This window comes from Crinia signifera, chromosome 8, assembly GCF_055691185.1.
Source record: "Crinia signifera chromosome 8, ASM5569118v1, whole genome shotgun sequence".
Lineage (NCBI taxonomy): Eukaryota > Metazoa > Chordata > Amphibia > Anura > Myobatrachidae > Crinia > Crinia signifera.
The window spans coordinates 28078630-28091030 of record NC_139224.1 but is presented as its reverse complement, the minus strand read 5'-3'; the positions used below and the strand labels follow the sequence as shown (position 1 = coordinate 28091030).

Genomic DNA, 12401 nt, shown 5'->3' with positions numbered 1-12401 from the left:
AGCAAATGGATCTTGTGAGTTTTGCACACCACATGCTGCATAGAGTACACACAATAGCATCTCAACATATAATTGCAGTAATTATTTATTAAGTAGAAAAAGGTTTAGGAGAGGAGAGTGTAGAACTGTGGTCTCTGTAGAGTTGTCTGTAGATCCACGTTGTCACACCTCCCGCACTAAGGATAGATCTGATACATGCGCACACAGATCGTGGCTATAACAAGCCTATGGCTAGAGGGTGCAGGCTGCATATCTGTACCAGTCTGCATAAGAAAGGGAATACAGCAGCATCTAAACCACAGATTAGCCTTAAAGGTTGCTAGATTTACTTATATAGCAAACAGCAGGAAACAAAGACCAATTGTAAACTATGCTTAGACCTTGGACATTCACTTTTAGATCGCAAAACCACCACACCGAATGCTGGGTACTGCAGAAAGCCAGGAGCACATTTGAGGGCCATGGAGGGGAGGTACTTACATATACAAGTGTGGGATATGCCAGGGCAGCCACGTCCCGCAATAATCACCCAATCTCATGCCAATCTGTTAAACTGGAACGGGGTAGAGAGTCTGTAGGTGAGGTAGGCTCAAAGCATTGACAGGTGCCCACACCATTTTACATGGTCACTATCTTAGGCTGAGACGTCAGATCACTCATTGAAAGATATCAGATTAGTACATTGTACAGTTATGGAGGCAGACTGGTGACATTACCCCCAATAAGATTTGGTTCTAACCCAGTACTAGGAGACTAGCACAATTGTACCATGTGGCTTTGGCTGAAGAGAAGCATTTGGCATGGTTGCTATGATCACCTCTAATGTACCCAGCTTTGTATTCAACCCAGTGCCAACTTCTGGTGGTACTGACCCTAGGCTTGTATGCTGGAGACCTCAGATATGTCCTGATTTCTGGTATCTTGTTCCAGCACCTGCTGAGCACCATGCACTTGGAAGCCCATCAATACCTTGCGTCTTTGGTGGCCAATTGCTTATGGTATGGTGGATTCACTCATTCCAATTAGGATTAAAGGTTACAGCCGAATTTCAACAACTTGTGATCTTATGAATTCAAACAAATGGGTCACGCTCAATTTACATGGGAGGTTACGCAACTACTTTACCCATCACCATAATTTTACATGGCCAACCCTCTGACAAGTAGAAATAGACCATACACTATATGCAGCTAATGGCAAAGTACTAGAAACTACAAATGACCAGTTAATGTAGGCAAGTGGAACAGAAGCTAGTCAGCTACTGACTGAGCAGTAGGACACGTGTATTCTGTACAGAAAGGCAAGGGAAGACCACACATGGCCAATTTTGGAAATGCAGAAGTACAAACATCCAGGTTTTAATGTATTGTCTGGAACATGGAAACTGAGGCCATAGCACCCCCCCCCCCCCCCCCCCCCCCCCAAGTTTGCTGTAGTAACAGTTAAGTATTAACCCTAAATTGTTAGCGTGCCATTAAAGACCACACTCAAAGTTTGTTCAAATATTTATTCCAAATCTGTGCAGGCATTTAGACTAGGACACCGTACTGCTTCAGGACTTCTGTGTACTTTGCAATTTTGCTTTCAACGTTCTTCTCGGCCTGTTTCTTCAGTTTCTGGAAACCGGAAAATAAGAGCAGTTAATATACATAGTACTTTAGGGTGGTGGGTGCTAACCAGTTATGCATCCGCAGACTTTTTGACCAATGACAGATTGTGGTATTAGAATACAATTAAAGGTGATTATGGAGCACCTATGGGTGACTACAGTTGAGTTGGCTCTCGATTTATTTGTATGCGCCATTATATTTTTATAATCAGTACATGACTGAGAGTGGGTGCCAACTTGTAGCCCCCCAGTATCAGAAGCCCAGCCTGATTGCATATTTGCTAAGATGGTTTAGCAAAGATCTTCATCTTATCTCAGGGGTGGCCAAACTGGTCCTAGAGATCTACCAACGGTCCACATTTTCCAAATAAACTCACTGGTGCACAGCTGTAGTCATTACTGTCACATGACCCAGATCACCTAGCTGTTACACAGCTGTAGTCATTACTAACTGTCACATTTTCAAACCTGTTGCATTCACTCCTGCTATAGAACAGGTGGTCTGAGACACATGACCTGTTGGTAGATCTTGGACAGGTTTGGCCACCTCTGTTCTATCTCATAGTGGGGTAAGATGTATTAAGCCTTAACAAGAGATAAATGCAATGGTGATAAAGAGCGATAAACGTCCAGCCAATCACCTGTTAACTGCCATGTCACAGGCTGTTTGAAAAAAGTCAGTTAGGTGGCGATTGGCTAGACGTTTATCTCTCTACCAGCCTTGCATTTATCTCTTGTAAAGGCTTAATACATCTGCCCCATTGTTCTAGCCTTAACGATATTTTGGTGTGCTGGAGAAAGCTGGTTTTAATAGGAGTTATTGTTTTTATTAGGGTATACTGTAAATAGGATTTATTAAGAATGATTATAGGTGTTAGGAGAAACTTGTGACACCAGACTACAGGAGAAACAGTAACAGGCAGATATTTGCAGCAATATCCAGTGGCACATTGCACAGAACTGAATTCACCTCTGAACGCCCACTAATGCAGCAAGTGCCAATACATACCATGACCAGCTTCTTCTTGCCATAGTACATCTTGGCCTTCTCCTTCCTCTTCTCTTCCAGAGTGGCAGTCACTGCCTGGTACTTCCAGCCAACTTCATGGGCAAGGCGGCCAAGGAACGCATACTAAGAGGAAGACAGAACACTCGTTTAGATTGAAGTCCTCAGACATAAGCCTGTTGGCTTGTTAAAAAGCTTGATAAATGAAAATAAGGTTTATACCAGCAGTCAATTAAACCAGGACATAAATCATGCTATAAGCCACGTTGCATACCTTACGTGTTGGCTTCAGGCGCACGATTTTCAGAGCAGCAGGAACCACCATACGCTTCCTCTGCAAAAAAATTTTTTGCCATTGTAAATGGTTTGTTACATAATAGTAATCATACCAATGCATCACCTTTATGTCTTTATACCTTGTCATAAGGAGGAGGGATGCCATCAAAGACCTTCAGTCTCTCCAAAGCTGCCTGTCCTCGCTTAGTCTTGTGTGGAAGCATTCCTGAGTACAATGGAATAGTGTCAGCAGCAGTAACAGAAGCAAACAGTCAGCAACAAAAAAAGGGAACCTTATGATGTACACTGCAAAAGAGCAGACTAAATTTCCACTTTACCTCGGACAGTCCTCCAGAAGATGCGGCTAGGTGCTCTGAAGTGGTATGGCCCACGGGAAGGGTTTGTGTTCATGCGTTTCCGCAGGAAAGAAAGGTATTTAACTAATGGAGGAAGGACAAATCTTGGTAAGAAAGTACCCAAGTCTAATATTCTGGGATTTCAGTAAATACACTTGTACTGTAGCCCAGAGCAGTACCTCCCAACTGACATTGGAAGTAAAGCATTAATAGTTAGAAAAGAAACAATACCATACACCGCTCAGGTACAGTACTATACCAGCATATTGCTGGCCGAAATAGGAACTTTTAATACACTAAATTAAGTACAACATTCATTTTCCCAATAACATGCTATAAAAACCACTTCATAGTCTAGAGGCCCATACATATGTAGCAATAGGAGCTCTGTGCTTTACTTATGCACAGATGATTTAGCACACACCGCTGACACAAGCAATGCACCAGCAATGTGTGCTAACCACTTTCCTATGCTTGCTAGGCAAGACATCGCTTTTTGGTGTACTTAGCGTTCCATGCGTACTTTATAAGTGATCTAGACAGATTGCTTAGAAAACCGTCCCAAAAATCGCTACGTGTGGGCCGTAGAATGGCCCAGACCGAAAAAGTTCCCTGTATAAAATGTAGCCCAGGTCATTTGCATGTGAACCCAGGAATCCAACCAGCATTCAGGGTCTGTCCCCAGGTCACAGTAGAACACAAGTTGTGTTGATGCAACCAAGGACCCATTGACTGCACAGGAAAAGACTAGGAGATCTCAAGCGTGGGCACTGCACATTATCAGTGACCTCACTAACCAGGAAATAGGCCAGGTGTCACCACCACTCTAAGGCATCTCAGCAGTGTCACATTCAGGTTGGCAGTGTCCAACATGGTATTTTGATGTAAAAAACAGTATAACTTGGCTATTCGCTGGAAAGCCAATTGTTTGAAGCCTCTATAAGGAACAGGATGGGGGACAAATTCATTTTGGCAAGGAAACCTCAGACTGCTTCTCTGTTGGTGAATAAGAAAAAATATATAAGAATTTGGAGAATACAAGAACGTTGGACACTCACGTTTGTTTCTGTAGAAGTTGCCAGAAATGTTGATGCCTTCACATCTCACAACAACAACTTTGCGCCCTAAAATGCAGGAGAAAAACCATTAATACACCACATTCTAAGAAGTACCCAATTACAGCCCATTTCTATTACAGCAAATGTATCCAAGCTCTCAGTCGCTGGTCTCAGATGGTAGTGCATGTTGTTATCGCATAGTCGTTAAACTCAAACGAGAAACATTGTTTTCATCACTGACCAGTTACAAAAAAAAAAAAAAAAACCTATGTCTGACACTTACCAAGCAAGACTTGTTTAGCTACAATAGCAGAAAGACGACCAAGAAGATGTCCTCTACCATCAATAACCAGAACCTGTAAGAAAAAAAAAAAAACCTATTAAAGGAAGGGCATTAAGGCGTACCAATCCGTGTAGGATGCATTATGCCGTCTCAGATGGTAGTGCATGTGACTGGTTTCATAGTAGTGAAACTCAAACACAAGTATCATCACTGACATGGCTGCATTTAATCTGCACATACTATGGGCTGGCATTACAATGTCTCAAATCAGAGATTTTTCAGTTAAAGGGGCAAATAGTTTCCCTGGAATTAGCATATGGAACAGTCGCTAAGGTACTCCACACCAATTTATAGTCATTCCATTATCACTCTTATGCCATAGAGATCCATAGGAAAATGAACAAAGAATCTTTCCATAAATGTACAAAGCTGAACAATGCAGCAACGAGAACTGAATCCTCATCCCAACCGTCATGGCTCAGTTAGAATTCCAATGCTCAATACCACAGGCCAGAGATCCCCAAAATCAATCAAGGCACCTAAGGTTTCAGCTAGATCCATAGCTCAAAGTTGAACACAAGTTGGACTGAGCTTATAATAAACTCACCTGTGGCCAAGCACTTACAACCTGGACAGTTAGGACAGCTTGAGTAAAGTTTGGGAACCTTAGGCATTACTGTTCACAGCTGCATGCACCAATTTTACATTTAAAGGTTGTGATCAAGGATTAGCTGAGACACCTATAGTATGTAGACCAGTTTAAGACTTTACATATTTAATATACATGCACAAAGTTTAAGTGATCTAGTGATATATTATAGGTTTAGCATCTGAGTAATGTAATGCACAGATGCAGGAAAGGATCAGCAGCATTTTACCTAGAATGCCAGGAACTTAGGGGTGAAAAGTTCACATGGGTACCCCAATTCAGAATATCAACATTCTGCACAATGTAAATGACATGACCAAGTGTCAGACAAGGAAATAAGACCATCACTGACAGCCTGGATTCAGCTCTGGAATAAGAAACTCCCAAATCTGCCATCATTTATTTAGTGTGTAATACAGATGTGAACTAAACATCCGAAACTATGAATGCAAACACATGGACCTCAAATTAAGCCACAGAACAATCTTGTATATTTACCTGATTTGAAGACTTGACACCACCACGAGAGTTCTTGTAGAAGCCTGGGAGGCCAACCAGGTTTTTATTTACAGCAGGCGCCTTCTTGGCCTTGGGAAGAAATATTCAGTTGTTAGAGGAGCAGAAAAAAAAAAAAAAAAAAAAAAAAAAAAAACTCATTGGCATATTTTATTTAAAAAAGTAAGTAATTAGTGGCTTCTAAAGAGGACTCAGTAGTATAAGATAAATAACTTTATTGGTGCCCACACGGACCGTTATGGCCTTGCGCTGCTGTGCACATCAAAGTATGTGCTGCATGTTCTTTTTGGACTAAAACCGCATAGAGTTCAAAACTCATGTGGTCTTATCAAATCGCATAAGTTTTGAACTAGATGCCATGCAAATCTAGTCCAAAACACATCACTATCCATATTATCACTTTTTAAGCTTAGTACATCTGGCCCTGTGTGCCATTATGTATGAAGGCAATGTGGCATGTCTCAGAAGGTGGCACTTAGCCCATAAACACGAATCAGGACACTTTCTGAACATGCCTGTCACGTATTAGGGGTCCCCATAGCACCACTCTATGTACCCCAACTGGAAGACGCAGCACACGAGCTGTACCCTGCACATACAGCACTGAGGACCCAGGGGCGTGATATATACCTTTGGGAGCTGTAGTGCCGCACACGCTGGCCACTGAAGCACAGACAAGGGCAGCTGCCTCCCGAACCCCGCGCTGCCAGCAGAGATCCATGGGGTCAGAGAGGTTCGGGGACAGGAACCCGGCTCCAGTGGCCTCCCTCACTCTCACGTGAGAGCGCCTGGCCGAGGCCTACCCCTCCTGGCCGCACATACTGGACACCTAAGCCGCCGGAGGACATCATGGAGCTCCCAGGAGAGCCCCGAGAGGACGCCAAGGCCGCCCCGGCACCCGTAGGTGCCAGAGGAATAGACGTAGCGGCCACCCAGCCGGAGCTCCTCACCTTAGTCTCCGCCATCTTGCGCTGCCGGGCGAGAAAGAGAAACACGCTCAGCCACGGGGTCTCCTAGAAAGGCGGAGGGGCGGAAGTGATGTTGAGGACACGCCCCCTGTCACTGGTTGCTGCTGTGTAGAGGTGGGCGGAAACTTCTCCGGTGACCCCTGACGTCAGCACGGGGGTTCATGAAAGCGCGTGTGTGATTGGCTGGAATGGGTCTTTACTGTGCGCGACTGCGCATGCTCTCATCATCAGCCCTGCTATGCTAGACACTCGTCAGTCACTGACTTCTACAGTACATGGCGCGCAGTCTGTCAGTCACTGTCCACTGTGTCCAGGCATCTACACACATGTGTCATATAGATTCAGTCACTGAAAGAGGTGTATCTGAAACAAGCCTTTCTATGACGTCTGCACAACACAGAGCAGGGGGGTGATTCAGGCTGGTTTGCAAAAGCAAACCCCTTTAATGGACAAAACCCAGTGCGCTGCAGGTGGGGCTGATATAACGTGCAGAGAGAGAGAGTTAGATTTGGCGTATTTTGTTTCTGTGCAGAGCAAATACTGACTGATTTATTTTTACACTGCAATATAGATTTTAGCTTGAACAAACCCCACCCAAATGTAACTTTCTCTGCACATGTTACATCTGTCCCACCTGCAGTGCACATGGCAAACCCACCTGAATTAGGCCCCAGGAAACATTGCTGTCTACAACCCCACAAGATACCTATCTATAGATCTACAGTCTGTTTGTTGACAATTATTAGGTCAACGGGTATAAAAAAGGTTGACAGATACAAGGTTAGCATGGACAGGTCCAAAATATGAACATGACATCGATCAACACAAAAATAGTCAACACAAGTTTTTTGGGGGGGTTACTCAGGCCACATCTTCTACATTCCATGTTGTGTGACCACCACCAGTAGATAAGTAGGCCCTTACAGGCTTGCTTCCATCGTCAAACTCCGGACAAGTTCACACTCCTAGCGCTGCACCTGCCACAGGTTACTATTCCCAATAGATACCCACATGCTCCTAGCTCGCACGCAGTCAGCCCTAAATAGGATGCGACCAAAATTATATCTCTTAGGCCAGGGGTTCCCAATCTTTTTTGAATCACGGCTCCCTAGAGTATCAGAATTTTTCCAGGGCACCCCTAGGCCCCCCAAAAATATATAAAATGAAGTAGATTGTGTTTATGCTTCTTAGGTTCAGTTATGTGGTAAAGGGCAGGATTTGCTTCTATTTGTACACAGATTTTATGATTGGCAGCCACCAGCACTGGTTTTGTCCATAAATAATTGATCATAAATTATTTAAATTGGTCCTAGACCACCAATCTGTGGCACCCCTGCAAGTGTCCCGAGGCACCCCAGGGAGCCACGGCACACAGTTTGGGAACCACTGTCTTAGGCAAAAGATCAGGTAGGATGTTAGCTCGTAGACTTCGCCCCCAACAGGCTAGACATAGGATTAAACATGTCTTCTTCTAAACCCCAAGGATATCACGAACCAATTTGCACACTATTATTCCCAATTATATAATCTGTCTTCGGACCCTATGACGCCCCAGCCCACCAGTGTAACTATTTCTTCCTTCCTAGACTCGATCCAGCTTTCCACTCTTACCCCGAACAATTAGCATCCCTTAATGCCCCCTGGTCTCCTATGGAAGTTCAGTCCGCTATTAAATCGATGCCACAAAACAAAGCACCTGGCCCTGACGGGTTTATTACGGATTTTTATATTACATTTTGGGAGCTCCTAACCCCGTATTTGACTGACCTCTTTAATGAGTTCTCCTCCCTTGGTGCCCTCCCTGCTGAACTATTAGAAGCCCGTATTGTGACTGTCCCTAAGTCCAGAAAAGATCCTGCATACTGCCATAACTTCCACCCTATAGCGCTATTAAACAGGGACATCAAATTGTTTGCCAAAATGATCCCGGTCCGCATTAACCAATTTCTTGCATTGTTGATCCACCCGGACCAGACGGGATGTGTTACGGCCGCGGATAATACGCAAAGAGTTTTAAACCTGATCGACTCCCTCTCTGGAGACCAGGATTTACTCCTCTTGTCTCTAGACGCCGAGAAGGCCTTTGACAGGTTGAACTGGAACTACATGCGCGAGGTACTCACTCGCCTTGGCTTTAAAGACCGCATTCTAACATTCATCTTCGCATTATATAGCTCCCCTACGGCCCGTGTGTTCAGCAATGGATTCTTATCTAATACATTTGCTATCACGAATGGCACCAAACAGGGATGCACCCTATCACCTCTAATTTTTGCCTTTCTATTGAACCCCTTGCCGCTGCTATCCGTAACATTATAAATTTCCCCGGTTTGAAAATTGGCCCTTCTTCCCATAAACTTAAGGCCCCCATACATTAGTCCGACTTGTCCTAAGGACAAGTCGGACCTGATTCCCCCCTGCAGCTCCCCAGGAGGGGGACACACGATTTGGCACTTGATGTGCCAAGTTTTGCAAATGATACATCGCATGCGATGTATCATTTGCAACTCCAGGGGAGCTGCAATGTGAAGGGAGCAGGGGGCAGGGGGACATTGAGGCGGCTGGGGGGACGGACGCTGCGGGGGACACAGCTGCGGCAATTACTTACAGCTGAGCCGGGCAGGGGGAGCCGGGAGCTGTCTGTACCGAAGAAAAAAAAAAGCCCATACAATGAATGGGCAGCCTGTGATTGGCTGCTGAGCGCTCTCTCAGCCAATTGCTGACTGGCTGAGAGAGCGCTCAGCCAATCACAGGCTGCCCATTCATTGTATGGGCTTTTTTTTTTCCCTTCCGTACTGACAGCTCCCGCCGGCTCCCCCTGCCCGGCTCTATGCCGCCTGTGTCCCCCGCAGCGTCCCCAGCCCCCCTGCTCCCTCTACTGCCGCGCCGCCCCACTAGGTCCCAAGTCGGGTGGTCGGACGTGCAGCAGGTCCGACCACCCGACGCAGATCCGATGCGCACGGGACCGCGCATCGGATCTGAGGGGACATCAAAACTAGCCGATTTTGGTCCGATTTCGGCCAGATCTGACTGATCTGGCTGAAATCTGACCAAAATCGGCTAGTGTATGGGGGCCTTAAGTCTCTTTGCGGATGATGTCCTGATTTTTGTGACCAACCCCACTGCCACGCTCCCTTTCCTCCATTCTACTTTAGATGCATACAGTGCAGCCTCTTACTATAAACTCAACACCACAAAAACAGATGCCCTCCCTATTAATCTCTCGCTTTCCCTAGCTCACCGCACAACATACCAGTATAACTGGCAAAAGGAATCTATAAAATATTTAGGCGTATTCATTCCTGCTCACTCTTCCAATGTTTTTTTTTGTGAACCTCACCCCCCTCCTCGCATCTCTAGCCACCATATCCAAATCTTGGCTAGCATACGATGTCTCGTGGATGGGCCGTATGGCTGCGTTTAAGATGTCCCTTCTCCATAAACGTATGTACTTGTTCCGCACGATCCCATACAATTTTCTGAAAAAATATCTACAACTGTGTACCTCCATTTCAACTAAATACATCTGGTCTTCTAAGCCCCCCATTCTAGCTCGGTTCAGAATGGTACTCCCAAGAGCCCTGGGTGGGTTGAATCTACCCGACCTATATCGGTATCAGGAGGCCTGCCTTTTAGCTTCCCTTAAATACTACACTGGGTCGGAAGCACAGATGGGGTGGACATTGAACAAGCCTCTGCCCCCTCTTTCCTCTTACAGACTTGCTACGGATCCCTAAGCCCTTCAGACCAAGCCATATTGCCCTGCTCCCATCTACACAAGCATCCCTGATAGTCTGGGACAAATTGTCCGCCGCCATGCCCTCACCGGCATGCACCATCTCCAACCTACACATCACGACTGTGGTAAGGCTAATCCCTAACCTAAATTTGCATAGGTGAAAAACTCATAGTATTTCTCTCCTTAGCGACATTCTAGACGGAAACTTCCTCCTACCTTCCCCTCCATACAACAAAAATTCTCCATCCCTTCCTCAGAACACCTGCACTATCTTCAAGTTGCACATTGGTGGAAGTCGCTTACCCCAACCTACATTTCTCCAGACACTCACTCACAGACACTCCTTACCCGGCCCTTCCTATCTAAATCCAAAGGTGACATATCTTTGTGGTACAAAACTCTGACAACCCCCGATGACTCACCTAAGTCAAGTGCCCAAAAGAAATAAGAGCTAGATTTAGGTATAACTCTCACCCCTGCCCAGTGGCAAAAGGTTTTCTTATCCTCTTGTCCAGGTGCCTCAACCACACTGAAATGCATAATAAATTGACAAATAGATTATACCTCACTCCAGACCGACTCCATATATTTTGGCCCTCATGTTCTAATCTGTGTTGGAGACCAGGGCCGGTGCTAGGGTGTCCGGCGCCCTCCTGCAAACCAAACATTTTGCGCCCTTTCACATTGCCAATGCAACAAGTTGCAGCACGATTGTGGGAGCGTATGCAACATGCGATCCTATGGAGGATCTCGGGTGCATGTACATGTATGCATACACCATCTCAGTGCTGTGTCCGCAAAATGCTGCAGGCACTAAAGGTGCCCATACACGCTGCGAGAATCGCATACGTTATGGGCTAGATCGCATCGCTCGCACGGCATGCATGCAATGTGTGTGCGATGTGATCCGAAAGCAGTACAAAGTACGTGCAGCACTCGTGACTGAGGGGGAAAGGAGGGGAGAGAAGGAGGAGATGGAAGAAGAGGGGAGGAGATAGAGGGGGCGGAGTGTTGAGGACTGGCAGTGGCACTGGCACAGCACTCTGGGAAGAGGGAAGGAAGGGGAGGCGGCGCTGCTGCCTGTTCGTCATGTGATTGACACTGACAGGTGCAGGGAGCAATGGGTAGGGGGCGGATCCGGACATGACATGTCATCCAGGCATTTACAGACAGCGCTACATGCCTCAGCGCAAGTGTCCATGAGGAAGAGGGGGCAGTTCGCAGGAGGAGGACAGTGTGTGCGCGGTGCAGGGAGCTGCTCAGCCTCTCCATACTGCCGCCTGCTGTCAGACAGGCGCTGCGGGCGGCGTGCAGGAGGCAGTGACAGTGAGGGCTGTGGCAGCTTTAGCAGAGCAAGGAGGGAGACAGCGCCTTTTCAGCATGGCGCCTCCCTGCTTTGCAGGAGCTGCTGAGTGGGTAGCGCCGGCCCTGTTGGAGACTATGCGGTAGTGTGGGCCACATCTTTCATATATTCTGCTTCTGCCCCGTGATACTACAGTGTTGGAATGAGGTTTTCACCTTGATCAATACAGTACTCAAGATGAAGGTTGCACCTGATCCTGCTTCAGCGTTGCTACATGTTATCCCCCCTACTATTCCCTTTGAAAGCAGATATGTATTAGGCCATATTCTTATTGCTGTTCATGCCAACCTGGCACAACAGCGGAAGCAACCTACCCCTCCGACGTTAATGATTTATCCTTAAAATAAATGACCATTTCCTAATGGAAACTGAATTCATTCCATATTCTTATAAGTCAAATTCCCCTTTTGTGCGTTACTCCCATGGCTCACATATGTGACAGAGGGCGAAGGTGCCCAATATTTCCCAAATCCTTCTCATTCCGACCCACTCCAGTTGAGCATGAATGAATTCTCGCTTGAGCATGACAAGTTTCCAACTGCCTCGCTGCCATCTCTACCTGGATGTCTGAGCGATTT

General features: G+C 46.1%; 1 protein-coding gene and 2 non-coding genes across 3 annotated transcripts; all 3 read right to left on the bottom strand.

Annotated features, from left to right (window-relative positions):
* Nucleotides 1-1493: 1493 nt before the first annotated feature.
* Nucleotides 1494-6844, bottom strand: RPL13A (ribosomal protein L13a). The gene is made up of 9 exons (XM_083156039.1): nucleotides 6704-6844; nucleotides 5736-5825; nucleotides 4589-4661; nucleotides 4306-4371; nucleotides 3230-3331; nucleotides 3032-3117; nucleotides 2890-2949; nucleotides 2619-2741; nucleotides 1494-1616 (listed from the first exon to the last, which is right to left on the bottom strand). Exons 1-9 carry the CDS (start codon nucleotides 6716-6718, stop codon nucleotides 1530-1532), a joined length of 702 nt encoding a protein of 233 aa, XP_083012165.1. The 5' UTR covers nucleotides 6719-6844; the 3' UTR covers nucleotides 1494-1529.
* Nucleotides 4470-4549, bottom strand: LOC146030055 (small nucleolar RNA Z195/SNORD33/SNORD32 family). Its single transcript, XR_014455568.1, has one exon. It is a non-coding gene; the product is annotated as a small nucleolar RNA Z195/SNORD33/SNORD32 family (small nucleolar RNA).
* On the bottom strand, nucleotides 4733-4806 carry LOC146030056 (small nucleolar RNA Z195/SNORD33/SNORD32 family). The gene has a single exon (XR_014455569.1). It is a non-coding gene; the product is annotated as a small nucleolar RNA Z195/SNORD33/SNORD32 family (small nucleolar RNA).
* Nucleotides 6845-12401: the final 5557 nt, after the last annotated feature.